The sequence below is a fragment of the Ovis aries genome, chromosome 13 (assembly GCF_016772045.2).
Source record: "Ovis aries strain OAR_USU_Benz2616 breed Rambouillet chromosome 13, ARS-UI_Ramb_v3.0, whole genome shotgun sequence".
In the NCBI taxonomy this organism is placed as follows: Eukaryota; Metazoa; Chordata; class Mammalia; order Artiodactyla; family Bovidae; genus Ovis; species Ovis aries.
Genome location: NC_056066.1, coordinates 1406939 through 1426480, shown reverse-complemented (window position 1 = coordinate 1426480; position 19542 = coordinate 1406939). Strand labels below are relative to the sequence as shown.

Genomic DNA, 19542 nt, shown 5'->3' with positions numbered 1-19542 from the left:
TTTGGCCACCTCATGCAAAGTGTTGACTCATTGGAAAAGACTCTGCCGCTGGGGGAGATTAGAGGTAGGAAGAGAAGGGGACGAGAGAGGATGAGATGGTTGGATGGCATCACTGACTCAATGGACATGAGTCTGAGTGAACTCTGGGAGTTGGTGATGGACAGGGAGGCCTGGCGTGCTGCGATTCATGGGTTCACAAAGAGTCGGACACAACTGAGCGACTGAACTGAACTTAAGTATCATCTAGTAGCTCTGGTATATAATTCAAGTAACTTACCATTTACATTTTAAAAGAGTTCTGGAAAATATGGATGAACTTAATGACTCAGAACTCTTCAACAATGAAAATGCATTTGGTGAACATCTTGGGTCCAGACCTGCTGTTAATGTCAAGGGATCAATGTCCTGAGAAGATTAAAACCACCTGGCTCCTCCAGAGATTATTTGGCTTATACGGTGACCTCCCCAAAATGTCCATGCCTTGTGAACATCTCCTGTGTCCTGTGAATACATGGCACAGGAGACTTTGCAGATGAGATTAAGTTAAGGACCTTGAAGTGGGAGAGATTTTTCTGGATCATCTAGATAGGTCCAACTTAATGACGTGAGTTCTTAAAAGCAGAGGACCTTTCCAAGTGTTGTTGGTGACAGAAGAAGTGAAATGGGACCTTGCTGGCTTTGAACTTGGAGGAAGGGGGCCATGAACCAATGGATGTGGGTTGTCTCTAGGAGCTGAAAGTGCAAGGAATGATTCCCTCAAGCTCCAGAGAGAGAAGCAGCCCTGCTGATGCCTGGAATTTAGCCTGGTGAGGTCACATGGGCCTCTGCCTTGCAGAACTGGGGGCTCGTATTTTTGCAGTTTTAAACCACCAGCTTTAAAACAGAAATAGGAAACAAACACAGTTTACTGTGCCCAGGTGGAAATGTTAAAAGTCCTTCTAAGTTCCTTCCAGAGCAGCCGTTCTTAAACCCACACATAACAGAGGAATGAGAGTCTACCAGCCCCTCACCGGCTCCTGGGGACGAGGGCTCAAACACACTGGAGGAGTCGCTGTACGTGTTGGAAGCTTGTTCTGAGAGCTTCTTCTTGCCACTTCCTTCTGACGACTTGTGTGATTTCTTCTTATTTTTCACCAAAATTTTGTACATTAAATCCATAGGACTTGGAAGGGGAACTCCAGATTCCAACTAACAGAAAGAAAAACACATTCTTTAAAAACACTGACCTTTCCTTTCAGATTCTATCCCTAAACCCAAGGACTGCGTTAGATACCACAAGCTTCTAGACTGTTCTTTACTACCTTCAACACAGCTCATTAAAGTATCTTAATGTAGGGGCTGGTTCATAGCTCTTCATTTTTTCACATGAAAGGTGTATTTTAAATACTGTACCCTTTATTTTTCCACCAGAAGTATACATGAATACAGCCATAGACATGTATTGGGTGATTTGGCCTGCTAACCTAAAGTTTCATGAGTTTTCTCTTGGGCCCTATGAATCCAACCATCTTGATTTAGAACAGATTGGAAGGACTCGGCTTGGATTATCAAAGGATAGAAACTTGTCACAGTGTGATTCCTGCCAGGAAGATGGCAAAGACAGGCAGGAGCTTCTGGGAAAGTCTTCAGAATCGACTTTTCAGATGATGCAATTTAAAAGCAGCAAAGTCCCCATCCTGGCAGGAGACTGTAAAGTTGCACATCTTCTTGGCCTCAGCAGAAGTGGACTGGGTGGCCTCAGATTTACCCACTGCCCTGAGATTCAAGCTGTTTGCAAGCCTTCTTTCTAGTGTATTCAGCTTGTATATCTAATGGGAAAACTCAGTTTCCCATGATAAGGATATTATATATTTTATCAGAGAGCATGTGTGCTAGTCTCAAGACAGGTTATTTTTAGACAGTCTATGGGCTCCTGTAAGCGGGTCCTCAATTCTTCACTTGCAACCAGTCTGAGGACTGGTGTAAAAACAGGAGAGACGGGTGGAGACTGGGGCAGGGGCTGAGGAGGGAAGAGGCTATGAGACCATCTTTCTGCTGCTTTCCTTCCCAAAGCAGGGAGCGACAGCTACAGGGCGGCCTGGATTGTGCTGGGCATATGCAGGAAATAGAAGCGTGGCCAGCAGGGACAGGCTGGAATGTTCCCGCACCGCCTTCAGCGTCCTGTTTTCCTGGCCCGCCTCTTTCAGAGGTGAGGTTCCTGGACGTGCTCAGAGCCTGTGCCCCGGGGCTCCCTCTGTGGGCGGATGCTGTGGTGGGGATTCTGCAGCCCCGGCTGGCTCCCGAGGGGCAGGGAGCGGAGGAGGGTGAGGGCACAGGAGGAATCAGACAGGGATTTGCCCCCTCAGGGGCTCCCCGCCAGCCTCCCGAGGGCTCACGGTCCACTGCGTGACTCACACCAAGAGGCAGACACACGGAGCGGGCTAAGGGAGCCCCGCTAACCGGGTCATAGGGAGGCGTGCGCCCCTGCGGGATGGGCTCAGAACACTTACCGGGTACTTGTCCAGCGGCTCCATGAGGAGGGCGTCGCCGAAGATGAGTCTGCAGTACTCTGCCATCTTGGCCTGCTGCTTCGGCCTGAGGGGAGAGATGCGGAAGCGGGCGGGTGATGCAAGAGAGCCTCAGCAGGGCTGCACCGTACAGGACACAGACGGCGTTCCTCCCCTTTCATCTTTCTAAATTCCTGCTTGCAGTTCCCACTTGTGTGGATGTGAATGCCACAGGCAGGTGGAGAGAGGAAGCTCTTCCACCGAGGACACAGATGGAGGGGACAGCAGGTCACCGGCCTATCCCTGGATGCTTGAATGTCCCAGGGTTAGAGACTCAGTCCCTTTTGGTTAATTTCCCAATTCTAAGTCAAATGCCAGATACTTGGGGGTAGAACTCATTCATGACTCTGTGAATTTTTGGGTGAGATTTGTCTAACAGACAGAGCTGCACTGCAAAGAAATATTTACAAGGAGGTGAAGAAACAGGAGAGGGAAGAAGGTGGACACAGAGAAAGAGAGAATCTAAAAATGCAGAAGCGAAAAGGCTGACAGGCAGAAGTGTGTCCGCTTGGGAAAGGGCACTGAAGGAAAGACAAGCGAAGCAGGCATCTTGGGGAAGGGTGTCTGCAGCCCTTTTGTGCACAAGAGGGGTGCAAAGGTGGTGTCAGCCTAATGAGATGCCAGGGGAACTCGATCTGATGGGAAAAGGCTGGAGCTGAGTTGGTGGAGCTGAGTTGGTTGGGCTGAGTTCCAGGCTCTCAACCTCTCAGGATCTATAAAAAGTAGAGGAAAATAATTGTTCTTGGAAAGGGGCAGAGGATGCTGAGGAGATGAAGTGAAGTAATAGATGCAAACACCTTTGAAGTGGAAGATGATCCCGGTGCTGCAAGGAAGCCTCTGCCAGCTAGACAGGAGGAATGAGAGCCTGCTCATATATAAACAGAGTTGATATGAGGGAACAGCCGTAATCTTTCAAAACTGCTTCCCTTGACCTTTTAAAAAGCCATTCTCATTCTGTAGGATGTAAAATATCATTATAAAGGTATCCAATTCCATCAGGTTTTATGGACTGTGATTTGATCTATAGGCTGTTGGATTCGATTTCCAATAGTTGTCTCTACGTGCTGCAATGTTAATACATATTAGCAGAACTGGGGCTGCAGTAAGAATAGGTAAGTGATAAAACTTCTTTACTACAGTTCAAGTTGATTAACAAATGCAATTCTAATTTTTATTCCTTTTACCATGACTATTATACCTGGATCACGGACCATGCTTTTTCCAGAAGGGGGATGTTTTGGGGGTTCAAATCATATTGCAATGGATCCATAGGGAAAGCACTCTTCATATCACCTTTCTAAAAAAACATATACTTAGAGGAGGTGTCAAATGAGTTCTCTGGGCTTCACATTCAAACCCAAGTTCACTACCTTCTTGAACTGCAAGGGGAGGCAAAGCAGAGCTTCACAGAACTTGCAAAACTCTACATGACAACTCCCAAATTCTCATGACACCCATTTTGACCAGTTGGATTTATCCTGTGCGACTCATGCAGCCTTTGGAATATCCTGCAATTCTCCCAGCAGTATCACTGATGGAGGAAACCCTGCCAACTGAAGAACTGATCCTAAAAGCACTGAGAGTGGTTGTTAGGGGATCATGTGTTATAGCTGAGGGACAAGTAGAAGTGGCTGATTTGGAAGAGCATCCCTGGGCATTCACAGTTCAGACATCTTTGCCCAAAAGACAGCTGGTCCCAGGGCTCCACCAAGCCAGTGGGCTCTGCAGCTGTAGATTAGAAAAGCCCATTGAGCCTGGGCCTACATGCTTCATTCTGCCCCAGGGTTCTCCAGGCAAGTGGAGTGGGTTGCCATCCCCTCTTTCAGTGAACCACAGTTTCTTAGAACTTTTCACTATGACTCATCCATCTTTGGTGGCCCTTCACTGTGTGGCTCCAGGCTTCATTGAGTTACACAAGCCCCTTCACCATGGCAAGGCTGTGGCCCATGAACAACAACAACAATGTGAATAACGACAACAACTACTTTCCAGGTTGCACAAAAGAAACTGTCCAGCGCTTCCACTTCACTTTCATGGAATGATGCTATTAAATGGGGTTTTCCTGTTCCAAGTGTGGTCCACAGATCAGCAGCATCAACAGGGCTTGGAGCTGGTTAGAAAAGCAGATTCAAGGCCTCCTGGGAAGACAGACAAGTTCCATGTTGGAATCTCAGGTTCTGAGTCAGAAAGGAAGGAAAGAAGGGAGCAGGGCTCAGGGGTCTCAAGAGGCCCCCTCTGGAGGATTCTTCTATACACTCAAGTTGGTGAACCCATGTGATGGGTGAACTAACTCACCAGGTTCCTCAAGGATGTTACTTTCCTTGAGGATTCGAACTTGAGAGCCCCAAGTTCCTTTGCTCAGAAGCCTGGAGTGAAAAGGAAGGATTTATTCCCTAACACCCCACTTTTGAATATTCTCACTCTTAGAGGAACTTCAGGGTGATGTTCCAGGTGCCCCTAAACAGGTGACAGGTAGATTCTGTTCTCTGTCATGCGGTCCCCAAATCAGACCCTGGAGAGGATTTTGCTAAACCAAAATCTTACTCAAGTAAAGAGTAAAGTCACTAAAGAATCACCTGGGCTTTTAATGCTGCAGGTGTCAGAGCTCTGTCCCCAGGCCCCTGATTCACTGAGCTGGTAGTGGAGCCTTGGAACTTGCATTTGTAACAAACCTGCAGGTAATAAACAGCTGGTTAATGAACCTCAGTGTTTAGAGCAGTGCTCTAACACTTTACCAAATCACCTGGGGTCTTAAGAAAATGAAGAGTCCAAGGCAAAGACTGGGGTGGGGACTGAGAATCTGCATTTCTAACAAGCTCCCTGATCATGTAGATGCTGCTAGTCCATGGATAAACCACACTTTGGAGAGCAAGGATCTGTGTCTGACCTAAACTCTAAAACCTGCTTCACCATGAGCCAAGATGGGGAGAACAAGAGGCAGTGTCCACGGATAAAGGAAAATGTGTTTGAAGATCGAACACACATGCGCATCTAGAGGGGACCTAACTAGAACAGAAAGCAAGCTGGACAGAAGAAGTCAGAGGAGAACAAAGCAACTTTAATTGTGGGTCATAATTGCAGAAACAAGACATTACATTTGCCATGAGAGAGCAAACGAAAAAAAAAAAACAAACAAACCAAAAATCCTAAAGCATTTAGAACATCAACACTGGCTACCAAGGAGATACAGCGAGAGGAAAATATTCACAAATACATTTTGAGCTTCAGGCCACACCAGACCCATATGGATATGTTAAAACATTGGGAAGGAGATCAGTTTTCTGACCAAGGAGCAAGCCCACATCATCCAAGGTGAACTAAACCAACCTCCTTCTCTATATATGAAATATGTAGGAAGGATTTACAGCTGCTGGCAATTAAGGACTTCATCCAAAATCTTACATTCTCTGTGGCTGAACCAGATGTGGTGGTTTCTTCACTTGAGTGTAGTGGAGAATTCTTTTAGTGAAATGCTAGTTTACAAGTTAAAAGTAGGTGGCTCATCAGTTAACTGAGACTTATAAAAAATATTATTCAAAGTCTCACTATACAAATTCAAATACAGGTGTGGAGGTGAAGCTCAGGAATTCTGCATTTTATGGGGCTGTGATATAGCAGGTGGAAGAAAATTTGTCAGCTGCTCACTGCAGATTTCTCCTTGTCACTCATTGATAGGTAGTTTCAAATATTAGGAGAGAAAATGAAAAAATTTAGAGGTTTCCTTCTTTTTTTCCAGTGTGGGTTTGTTTTGAAGGCATGGCTCAAGTGGGCTGGGACTAGGGTTCTGATTCTGGCATTTTGTATACACAGCACGAAGGAGAAAAAAATACCTGTTGCTAGAGATGGTATATAGGTTTCAGATGTTTGGGGTGTGTGTGTCCTGTGCTGAGGAAGATTCTGTATCTAGTGCATCTAGTTCAGTGGAGAAGAGTGCTATAACTGATGAATGGTATCCACCACTGGTTTGTTCAGAAATGAGGTGGGATGGCCCATGAGTCAAGCATAACGTTTTACCGGCAAAGGGGAAGCTTGTCAATTTTCTTTGGGTGTGTGACAGTCCTCCCAGGAAAGAACTGCAGCTGAATGATGTTGATATGTGTGTGAGGCTCAAGGACAATGGAAATAGGAAGCAAAAAACTTCCTCCCACAATAGAATTCAGCATCTCAGGATTTCACTGCCATTCCATCATCTCAGTGGTTTGGGATCAATATCATAGCATCCTAGGAAGGCCGTTTTCCTGATTTCTTTTGTTATTTATGCATTATTAATGAACTTTTAACAGCTCAATTTCTCATTTTTTTCAACCTGAAAGGGCTGTATTAGGGGACAATCTTTTTTATTTTATCTCCACTGTAGATTTAGTTTTCATGCTCAGTTTGGCTCTCTGTATGATTGGGGTTGAAGACTAAAAAAATATGCTGTGGTTAAGGTCATGAGCCACAAAAACATGACTACTTGCAGGCTATTGCCTTGTGGGATGCTCTGCTTGACTTTACCATGTTTGGAATGCTCATGATCCTTTGGTTTAGGCTTGGGGGTGGTATTGCTTAAACAGATGAGTTTTGAAGCCACATTAGCCAAATTTAAATCCCCACTCTCATATTTTAGCTGCATGACCTTGGGCAAGGTACTCACCCTCTTTGGGATTCAGTTTCATCACTTGTAGAATATGGATAATGATAAAAATATTTATTTCTAGGAGCACCTGGGTTTGTGGTGAGGTTACATGAACTAAGGCTTGGAACCTTGCTTGGCACATAATACATAGTCAGTAAACAGTAGCTGTTGTTTAGTTTGTGGTGCTGGTGGTTGTTGATGCCTCTCTGGCTACATGGTGAAGTCCAGTGACACTCAAGGGTGGGCACTCAAGGTTATGACACTCAAGGATGATACAAAAATTTTTCATTTTGTCTAATTTATATAGAAATGTTTCTTGAAGCAAATGAGTGCACTAGACTTAGAGATATTTCTGCAAAAAGAAGTGACATGTCAATCTTTCCAGGAAGTACGGTTCTTGAAAAAAAGGTGCTAAGGCATTGTTAGAGCCCAATCACAAACAGATGGGCCGAGATGAGGAAAGTCACATGCACATCAGAGTTGTCACAGCAAGGGAAGTACTAAATACAGCAACTAAAGAGGTTCTCCTTTCATTAGAAAAGAAATTGCAATGAAACAGAATAAATGCTTTTCTCTTCAGTTGCCCCTCAGGAGTGCAGGAGTGCTAGAAAAACTATGTGCCAAATGATTACATTATTCACTGGCTGGTTGTCTCCTAATGAAATAGAGTCATGAGCTGGTAAATGTAGTATAGATTTCCCGAGGGCAAACTAGAAATACAAATAATTATAATTTGGTTATTTCTAAATAAGGTCTCTCTCCACGTATATGTAAACAAATGATTTAACTATTTTGAAATTGCTCAAGCTGAAATTTGGTCACTACCTAACTGGTTCTTTAAGGTTTAGTGCATTCTTTAAGAATTAGTGAATTGAAGCCTGTGTTGCAAATTAGTTGGACAAAGGGAATCAGTGGCCTGGAAAAGATTTTCTACTGAAAGGAGGATAAAAAGGGATCTAAGAAATCTGTGGGCCAACCTGGGATAGGTGTTGTAGGCTTTTAGTGGAGAAAACTGGCTTAGGTGGTAGCTTAGATGTTTGATTGAAACATAGAGCTTCCCAAATGCTCTTATGAGCAGTGATGGTCAGTACTAGTCACCATAGTGTCTGACTAGTCTTCAGACATTAATGCCAGAGACTAGAATTTTAGTTTCTTGAATTTTGACTCAATGTAGATGAGAATCTTTCATGTTGAAGCTCTCTAGATTGAGTAACTGTATGATAAATTTATATGTATGTATCTGATGTAAATGTGCCTAACTCTGATCCTTTGCCTTAAAATGAATGAAAGAGGTAAGTAAAAATTACCTATTTTTTATGTGGCTCAGCAAAAAACTGGCGTTGTTTTAAAATAAAATACAAATATTAACAAATGGGAAACCAACAAAAATAGGAAGGAGGAAGAATTTGGTGGTCTGAGTTCTGTGTAAGTACAAAGTGGCAAAATATAATTAATATTTTAAACTCACCCTCCATCAGCTCTAGTGTGTATAGAACCGGCCATTTTAGGGTGGCAAAACTGACTATAAATTTGCACACAGTACCACTCCAGTACTCTTGCCTGGAAAATCCCATGGACAGAGGAGCCTGGTAGGCTGTGGTCCATGGGGTCGTGAAGAGTCGGACACGACTGAGTGACTTCACTTTCACTTTTCACTTTCATGCATTGGAGAAGGAAATGGCAACCCACTCCAGTGTTCTTGCCTGGAGAATCCCAGGGACGGGGGAGCCTGGTGGGCTGCTGTCTATGGGGTCGCACAGAGTCGGACACGACTGAAGCAACTTAGCAGCAGCAGCAGTAGAAAGAGCTAATGAAGGAGGGTTATAAGAGCAGCCACTGAAATAGAGACATGTATTATATAAGGAAATGGGTTTCATTTCACTGTAAAAAGAGGAGTCCTTAAATTAAAACCCTATCATGGCAAGAAAATAGATTCCACAAGTCCAATGGATCATTCTAATATTAATGAAATTTAAACCAACGAATCCCATCATATACAGATGAACATATGCCACTTAATATACAGCTTAATTGAGGAACAGCATAAATAATGTCAAATATCTTAAATCTGATGAACAATGATTAAACATGCTCTATCTGGAGAAAAGACTCCCTACTGAATCTGCTGAATACTTACGAGTCCACATGGTTCTCAAATGAAAGCAGAATTGGAAAAGGTGAAGTCTTAAATGCACACTCAGCAATGGCTTCGATCACTTCCTAAAAATGAGAACATACATATTCAATAAGCCAGAAGTTTAATGTGTCTATTTTTTTGAGTTAAACTCTTTAATACCATTGTCTTTTTCATTCATAGAATTGTATCAAAGGGCCTAAAATAGCTAGAGGGGGTTTGCAGGCTGCTGGATTGTAAATTTTATTACTCTTATCTTAGCAAGATAAAAGAAAGAACACTGGATTTGGGTGGAGGGGAGTCATAATTGTGAAGGGGAATGGTTCTCCTCTTTGGTAATTCCATTTTTTTAAAAAAAATAATGAAAGAATTCTAATCTCATTATAAGAATTTTGGACAAAGAGAAGGCAAAATTTTTCATCCATAAATTCGCCTGTTGAATTAAACCATTGTAGACATTTTGTTATATTTATTTCTACGTTTCTCGTGTATTTGCATAACTTAGTAAATATTTTATTTGTATTTTTAATATTGTTGTATATATTGTTTATTGTTGTTTATTTTATATTGTTTATATTGTTATGTATATTGTTTATTGTTATGTTTATTGTTTATATTGTTTAATATTGCTATATATTGTTAATATTTAAATCCAAAGTATACAGCTGAAAAATTTTAATATTCACACTTTGCAATCATCTCCCCAATCTAAGTTAAAACATTTTAATCACCCCCCACAAAGCTATGTCCCCATTGGCAGTCACTCTGCATTTTCCCAACCCCATCCCACATACTCAGACATAGGCAACCACTAACCCATGCTCTGTCTCCATAGATTCACCTACTCCTAACATTTCAAATAAATGAATCATACAACATGCGGCCTTTTATGTCTGGCATCTTTCATTGAGCCTACTTTCAGGGTTCATCCATTCTGTAATATGTGTCAGTACTTCATTTTCCAATCTATTTTTTTTTTTTTAATGTATAGGTCACAGCTTTAATATCTGTATACAATTTTAGGGAGTGGCAGTATCATAATTTATTTAACCACTATCCAATTATTAGATAGACATATTTTAAGAGCTATCATTCAAATAATTCTCCAAAGAAACTCTTCATTTTCTCCCTTAAATTTTGTATTATTTTTAAAGAATGAATTCTCAGAAGGAGAATTATCACATTAAAAATAAGAATATTTTTCTAGTCTCCTGTGTTTCTCCAAATTACTTTTCATCTTAGACTGCCTAGAATAATAGAGCAACTTTCAATGCATATTCACCAACTTTGGACATTAGTTTTTCAAAATGTTTTCCTTATTGAGCTGGTATTAAAGGATGGATCTCATTTATTTTTAATTATATCACTGTCAATACTCTTGTGGCTTCACATCCTTTTTTTTTTTTTTCTAATTTTGTTTGCATTTATTCTTTACATCTTCTCCTTCCAAGTAAGAATTTTTACTCTGATTCCTTATGCCTGAGGCCTTTCCATTATCTTCTCTACCTTCCTTGAAGAATTCATAGCTTGCTTTCTATCCATGCCAGAAAGCTATTTCTCTGGCCGCAGAGTATAAATAAGGCTTTCTAATTCTAGACTGTATTTGCATATACCCTCTAAGAAGGAATTGACTGCATGGAGCAAAAGAATCACTCACTGTTTCTTAACAGTGAATTCACAGATTGCCTTTCATACATTATTTTAGTTGATACCATCAAAAATAAGTGTGCTATAAATAGCAAGCATTGGTCAGATTTAAAACTCTTTATTTGATTTATTTGAGTGTGGGCTTTGGATTCAAACAGGCTTGTATTTGAATCCTTCTTCTTAGCCTTACAAGCTGTGTGACCTTGAGAAAAATCACTTAATACCTCTGTCCATTTAGCTTGCTGGCCTGCAAAGTGGGAGTAATAAGCCTCATTCCACAAGCTTGTTGTGAGGATGCAGAGAGAGGAGGTAAGCGATGCAGCTTGTGATGGGCAGATAGTCTCAAGGGAACCAAGGTTACTTACCTTGCTGATGCCTCCCTCTCCATTCACCCTAAACCCAACTAATACAAACATAGCTGCCATTAGATGAGCATTTACATTCCAGACAAAGATCTTATCTCATGCCATAAACATTCCTTAAGGAAAATACTATATGTCATCTTACAGATTATAAAATGAAAACTCAAGAGATATTAACCAATATGCCGAAGATCACAGAGAAGAGAGTCCAAGAAACCCCAGGAAAATCTGTCTGACTCTAGAGTTTGTGCGCTTAACTATTTTGCTAACTCCCATGCAGCTAATTGGAGAGGGCAATGGCAACACACTCCAGTACTCTTGCCTGGAAAATCCCATGGATGGAGGAGTCTGGTAGGCTGCAGTCTGTGGGATCACTAAGAGTCAGACACGACTGAGCAACTACCCTTTCACTTTTCACTTTCACACATTGGAGAAGGAAATGGAAACCCACTCCAATGTTCTTGCCTGGAGAATCCCAGGGATGGGAGAGCCTGGTGGGCTTCTGTCTATGGAGTTGCAAAGAGTTGAACACGACTGAAGTGACTTAGTAGCAGCAGCATGCAGCTAATGACCTTAGCCACCTAAGATCAAAGGCCTCGAAAGAATCACACAGCAGTAGTCACAGCAGCCAAGACATGGAAAAAACCTAAATGTCTGTTGACAGATGAATGGATAAAGAGGATGTAGTATATATATACAATAGAATATTACTCAGCCATAAAAAGAACAAAATAATGCCTTCTGCAGCAACATGGATGCAACTAGAGGTTATCATACTAAATAAATCAGAAAAAGACAAATACCATATGATATCTCTTATATATGGAGTCTAAAATATGGCACAAATGAACCTATATATGAAAGAAACAGACTCACTGACATAGAGATGAAACTTGTGGTTGCCAAAGGGGAGAAGAGAGAGAGAGGGGTGGATTGAGAATTTGGGGTTGGTAGGTGCAAACTCGGAGAAGGCAATGGCACCCTATTCCAGTACTCTTGCCTGAGAAATCCCATGGGTGGAGGAGCCTGGTAGGCTGCAGTCCATGGGGTTCGAAGAGTCGGACACGACTAAGCGACTTCCCTTTCACTTTTCACTTTCATGCATTGGAGAAGGAATGGCAACCCACTCCAGTGTTCTTGCCTGGAGAATCTCAGGGACGGGGGAGCCTGGTGGGTTACCATCTATGGGGTCGCACAGAGTTGGACACGACTGAAGCGACTCAGCAGCAGCAGGTGCAAACTATTGCTTATAGAATGGATAAACAACAAGATCCTACTGTATAGCATGGGAACTATATCTAATCTCCTGGAATATGCTATAATGGAAAAGAATATAAAAAAATGTATATATGTATATTACTGAGTCAAATTGTGTGGCAGAGTTTGGCAAAATATTGTAAATCAACTATACTTCAATTAAAAAAAGAATTGCAAATAGATATCATAAGGGAAGTGAGTAGCATATATGGGGTGAACGGAGGCTAGATTTTGTTTATTTCCTAAATTTGGCACTGTTTTATTGGCTACAGGCAAAGCACATGAGAGCCACTCTTGATTCCTCTATCACATCTTTTAATTCATATGTAATCCTGTCCAAATATATATTTGGAATATAACCAAATATTAGCACCTCCACCTCTATCATCCTGGTCAAAAATCCTTGTACTAACTGCTGGGATAGATTTTGTCGTCATCCCCACATATTCACTCCCCTTCCTGTGATATCTGTTGACAGTGGGCATGACCTTATGTTTTGTTTTGGTTGCTGAAATGCATGTGAAAATGGCACAGGGTTTTGTTGAACAGGGTCTTAAAGAGCCATCTTGGTTTTTGCCATTTTTCTTTTCTGATTGCAATGAGCCTGGTGATCTCTCATATTGGCGCTGCTTTTTCTGTATGGATTACAGATAATATAGCAAGGAGAGATAAGAAAGCCTTCCTCAGTGATCAATGCAAAGAAATAGAGGAAAACAACAGAATGGGAAAGACTAGAGAGCTCTTCAAAAAATTATAGATACCAAGGGAACATTTCCTGCAAAGATGGGCCAATAAAGGACAGAAATGGTATTGACCTAACAGAAGCAGAAGATAGTAAGAAGAGGTGGCAAGAATACACAGAACTGTACAAAAAAGATCTTCATGGCCCAGATAGTGTGATCACTATCCTAGATCCAGACATCCTGGAGTGCAAAGTCAGGTAGGCCTTAGGAAGCATCACAACGAACAAAGCTAGTGGAGGTGATGGAATTACAGTTGAGCTATTTCAAATCCTAAAAGATCATGCTGTGAAACTGCTGCACTCAATATGCCAGCAAATTTGGAAAACTCAGCAGTGGCCACAGGACTGGAAAAGGTCAGTTTTCATTCCACTACCAAAGAAAGGCAATGCCAAAGAATGTTCAAACTACTGCACAATTGCACTTAACTCACACACTAGCAAAGTAATGCTCAAAATTCTCTAATCCAGGCTTCAATAGCACATGAACTGTGAACTTCCAGATGTTCAAGGTGGATTTATAAAAGGTAGAGGAACCAGCGATCAAATTGCCAACATCTGTTGGATCATCAAAAAAGCAAGAGAGTTCTAGAAAAACATCTACTTCTGCTTTATTGACTATACCAAAGCCTTTGTGTGGATTACAACAAAATGTGGAAAATTCTTAAAGAGAAGGGAATACCAGACCATCTGACCTGCCACCTGAGAAATCTGTATGGAGGTCAAGAAGCAACAGTTAGAACTGGACATGGAACAACAGACTGGTTCCAAATCAGGAAAGGGATATGTCAAGGCTGTATATCATCACCCTGCTTATTTAACTTATATGCAGAGTACATCATGAGACATGCTGGGCTGGGGGAAGCACAAGCTTTAATCAAGATTGCCGGGAAAAATATCAATAACCTCAGATATGCAGATGACACCACCCTTATGGCAGAAAGTGGAGAGGGGCTAAAAAGCCTCTTGATGAAAGTGAAAGAGGAGAGTGAAAAAGTTGGCTTAAAATTCAGCATTCAGAAGACTAAGATCATGGCATCTGGTCCCATCACTTCATGGCAAATAGATGGGGAAACAATGGAAACAGTGAGAGGCTTTATTTTTTTGGGCTCCAAAATCACTGTAGATGGTGACTGCCAGAATGAAATGAAAGGACGCTTGCTCCTTGGAAGAAAAGCTATGATCAAGCTAGATAGCATGTGAAAAAGCAGAGACATTATTACTTTGCCAACAAAGTTCCATCTAGCCAAAGCTGTGGTTTTTCCAGTAGTCATGTATCGACGTGAGAGTTGGATTATAAAGAAATCTGAGCGCCAAAGAATTGATGCTTTTGAACTGTGGTGTTGGAGAAGACTCTTGAGAGTCCCTTGGACTGCAACGAGATACAACCAGTCCATCCTGTAGGAAATCAGTCCTGAATATTCATTGGAGGACTGATGCTGAAGCTGAAACTCCAATACTTTGGCCACCTGATGTGAAGAACTGACTTACTAGAAAAGATCCTGATGCTGGAAAAGATTGAAGGTGGGAGGAAAAGGGGACGACAGAGTATTAAATGGTTGGATGGCATCACTGACTCGATGTACATGAGTTTGAGCAAGTTCTGGGAGTTGGTGATGGACAGGAAGCCCTGGTGTGTTGCAGTCCATGAAGTCTCAGAGTTGGACACGACTGAGCAACTGAACTGAACTGAATTCCAGACCTGCATATCTCCAGTTAGGCCAATGAGAGGCCTGAAGGTGAGTGAAAACCCAAGGGTCTATCTCTCTTTGTGTTTGACCAATGAAATGCCCATGTCTTTTTCTGGGCCTGCTCTCACACACATTTGTAGAGTCCATGTCCCCACCTGTCTTTCTTGTTCTCTGGGTGGTGTTCTCTCTATTCCCGCAGTAGAGATTCTGGTGTGCCCTGAAATGCTGCTGAATTGAAGGTTTCCTAGACCTTCTTGACTCATTTATCCTGAGAAAGTGAAAGTGTTAGTCACTCAGTTGTGTCCAACTCTTCACGACCCCATGAACCATAGCCCACCAGGCTCCTCTGTCCATGGAATTCTCCATGTAGGAATACTGGAGTGGGTAGCCATTCCCTTCTCTAAGCGATCTTCCCCATACAGGGATCAAACCCTGCCTTGGGGGTGGATTCTTTACCAACTGATCTGCCAGGGAAGTCCTTTGTGTATCCTGCCTGCCCCTTTCCTGCCCCGATACTGTACACATTTGGTCTTTGCATTTGACTGAGGGCCCCATGTTCACATTGAAGCCTCCAAACTCACCAGTCACATCCTTCTCAGCTCTCACTGGGCCTCTTACCAAGACTGGGCTGTGTTTCATTTGCCACGTGGTGTGGCCTTCTGGCCTCTTCCTAGAGGTGAAGTGGAGGCCAAACGTTGTGTCTGGGCACTCCTCACATCCTCTATCGTGACAGCTTTACAAATGACTTTATTCAACCCCCCACCTTTACCCTGACTTAATAACACCTTGCATATTTAATACTGCTACTATTTAAAAGTATGGCTTTAAAAGTTTCAATTATAATGTCAGTAGCTAACATTTATAGAGTACTCACTGTGTACCATGTATCATTCTAAGCCATGTTGTATATTAAGTAGGGTCACTGAATTCTTCCCTGGTGGCTCAGTAAAGAATCCACCTGCAATGTGGGAGACCTGGGTTCGATCCCTGGGTTAGGAAGATCCCCCTGGAGGAGGGCATGGCAACCCACTCCAGTATTCTGGCCTGGAGAATCCCATGGACAGAGGAGCCTGATGGGCTACAGTCTATGGTGTCGCAAAGAGTCAGACATGACTGAACGACTAAGCACAGCACTGAACGCTCAGCACACCTCTAGGAGGTAGGTAAGCACTGTTATCACCCCCATATTCTCCTGAGAAAGAGGCTGGATCTGTAAGGGAGCTTCCCCTGGTCGTGCAGGCAATCAGTCCCAGAACCCTGGCCGGCAGCTCCAGAACTGCACTCTGAACCACAACAATCTCCTTGCTCTCTTCCTCCCAGCCTCGTCCTCCTCCTTCTCCCCATCTCCACCATAACTCTAGTCTTGGAAACCTTTCTGAACCTTTAAACATTGACTGAATTTCATCTTACAATTTTACTAGTTATTTTTCAGTCATTAACTCATGTCTGACTCTTGTAACCCCACGGACTGTAGCCTGACAGGCTCCTCTGTCCATGGGATTTTCCTTCTGGGAGTGGGTTGCCATTTCCTTCTCTAGGGGATCTTCTGGACCCAGGGATAGAACCCATGTTTCCTGCATGTTAGAAGGATTCTTAATACCTGAGTCACCTGGGAAACCCTAACAATTTTACTTGAGAGAACTTAAAAAAAAAGTTCCCTTAGAGGGCTTTTGGTTTTTCATACCTTTGGAATACTTTGCATGGAGCACCTGAGGGTGAGGATTCTGCTGAGGATGAGACCAGTCATAATTTTTAAGTTTGGTTCTTTCACATAAGCTATCCTTAGTGGACTATGGGCCTGAAAGTACCTTACTGCTTGATTGCCCCTTATTAAGCCAAAATTATTTTTTTCATAGATTTATAATACTGGATCCAATAATCTATACACTATATGTCTCACTTACTAGCTTCCAGTGGGAAAAACTGCCCTTGAAATCCTTTATCCTTGACAGACAATAGCAGGGTGTATTTGGATATCCATTTTATGCAAGCATTTATGTAGCAGTTAAATTGCATCCTAAATTATTATTACTTATCTTAGATAATGATGCTTTATTTCCAGAAATGCTCCATTTAACCACATACTCATATTTAATATATTTGTATTATATACTTCATCACTTGACTCTGTTTTCCATCTTATATAATTGCTGGGAGTTACAAAGGAACTGCCCGGGCGGGGGCAGGGGGCAGGGGGCAGGGGGCAGGGGGCAGGGGGCAGGAGCAGCTTGGGGGTAGAGCAGGCAGGTGGGCGTCCAGTGTGGGAGGAAGGAGACTGCATGGGAGCAGAGAGAATGCAGACCAGACGGCGAGTTACTATGTCATGACCATTGGAGAGACTAAGGCAGTGAGGCAAAGACCCCAGCAGGCAGATATATGGGGTGTGTAATAAATAAATCCAGAATGCAAAATAAAAAGTCCTCCATAAAGAGGCTGAATTACAGCATGTCCATTTTCCCAGAACACACCTTTTTATTTTGGCCCAACAATAAATAGGTGGTAAATGCCAATAGGAACTTTTGCTGTGGGTATATATCATAGACCTCACAAAGCTTTCCAGATCACATCGACTTAGAGCAGATAAACTGTGTGACATAAAAATGATGGACTTTTGCACTTGGTTTATTTTGCTGCTGCAATACACACTGCGGCAATAGAATATTGTCTAATTACACCATGCCGATCAGGTCCAAACATACAGGATAGCCCAGATAGGCAAACATTGAGAGAATTTTTTCACCACCTATCAACATATGGAATTTTACAGCAAAAATGGAGAAAGACAAAGCTCATGTACCTGATGAACAGAGACAAGGAAGACTAAAAATGAAGTCTCCACTATAATTTGTCTATTTGCTTGGGGATAGAAATAAAGTGAGAAAGTGTTAGTTGTTCAGTTGTGTCTGATTCTTTGAGACCTCATAGACTGTAGCCCACCAGGCTCCTCAGTCCATGGGATTCTCCAGGCCAGAATACTGGAGTGGGTAGCCTTTCCCTTCTCCAGGGGATCTTTCCAAACCAGGGATCGAACCAGGTCTCCCACATTGAAAGCAGATTCCTTATAGTCTGAGCCACCAGGGATGGAAAAAGTAGCAAAATTCTGTAAAGCAATTATCTTTCAACAAAAATAAATTAATTAAAAAATTTTATTGTTGTTCAGTCACTCAGTCATGTCCAACTCTTTGTGACCCCACTGCAGCATGCCAGGCTTCCCTTCACCAGTACCTATTATATGCCAGTTCTTTTTAAAGATTTTTTTTATGGACCACTTTTAAAAGTCTTTATTGAATTTATTACAATATTGCTTCTATTCATGTTTTGGTGTTTTGGCCATGAGCATGGATCGAATCCACGCCCCCTGCATAGGACGGTGAAGTCTCAGCCACTGTACTGTCTGGGAAGGCACTTTGCCAGACTCTTTTTAAAGTGCTTGGGAAAGATTAGAAAACAAAACAAAGATCCCTATTTTTATGGTGCTCAATGCTATTAGAAGGACACAGCTAATGGCGTTAATGGTAAAAAATCTGCCTGCCCATGCAGGTGATATAAGAGACACAGGTTCGATCCCTGAGTTGGGAAGATCCCCTGGTGAAGAAAATAGCAACATACTCCAGTATTCTGGCCTGGAAAATTCCAAAGGCAGAGGAGCCTGATGGGCTACAGTCCATGGGTCACAAAGAGTTGGACATGACTGAGTGAACACACACACACACACACACACACACACACACCGAGCCAATAAAGAAGGAACTCAATAAATGATTGAGTAAATTAAGCAGAGTGTTAGAAGGTGCCACTTGGTAAATGGAAGAAACAAAGTGATGGGGAGCAGACCAGGAAGGCGGGAGCGGGTGTGATGGCTGGTCACGGTATTAAATAGGTCCCAGGAGGCCTCCTTGAGAAGGTGGCATTTGAGAAAGACTTCAAGGAGTTCCCTGGTGGCTCAGATGGTAAAGAATCTGTTTGTGATGCAAGAAACCCAGGTTAGATCCCTGGGCCAGGCAAATCCCCTGGAGGAGGGAATGGCAACCCACTCTAGTATTCTTGCCTGGAGGATTCCAAGGACAGAGGAGCCTGGCAAAGAGTGGGACATGACTGAGCGACTAACACTTTCAAGGAGTTAAGCAGTGAGCCATGCAGATAACTGGGGGAAGACTGTCTCAGGCGGAGGCACAAACTGGCAAAGGCTGTGAGGTATCCCTGCCTAGCTTGGTCAGGAAATGGCACAGAGGCCTGTGGAGCTGCAGCCCAGGGAATCATGGGCAGGGGTACTGAGGGTGAGAGCGCACAGGGCTGTGGCCCCGTTTCTCTTCATCTCCTTTATGAAAAAGTCACTGTACCCAGTCGGTTCTGGAAAAGCAGGCTGCATGCTGACAATTAGGCAGAGCGGAACTGGGACTTGGGTGAGGCAGATGAGGTGCCTAAGTACAAAATTTAAAGAGATGCTCAATCTCAGGTGCCACCTCTGCATTTACACACCAGTGAGAATAGACACCTCTATACATTTTGCATGTAAGGCATTTCACTCACCTCCCTCTAGTCCTAATC

General features: G+C 42.7%; 1 protein-coding gene across 2 annotated transcripts in view; it reads right to left on the bottom strand.

Annotated features, from left to right (window-relative positions):
* The window catches only part of PLCB1 (phospholipase C beta 1), an 857274-nt gene that overhangs the window by 178513 nt on the left and 659219 nt on the right, over window positions 1-19542 (bottom strand). For both annotated transcript variants that reach the window (XM_042230393.1, XM_060397115.1), the window contains exons 12-14: window positions 9302-9384; window positions 2490-2574; window positions 1011-1188 (exon numbers count right to left, since the gene is read on the bottom strand). In XM_042230393.1, coding sequence (XP_042086327.1) covers window positions 1011-1188; window positions 2490-2574; window positions 9302-9384 — 346 coding nt within the window. The remainder of the gene's footprint in view (window positions 1-1010; window positions 1189-2489; window positions 2575-9301; window positions 9385-19542) is intronic.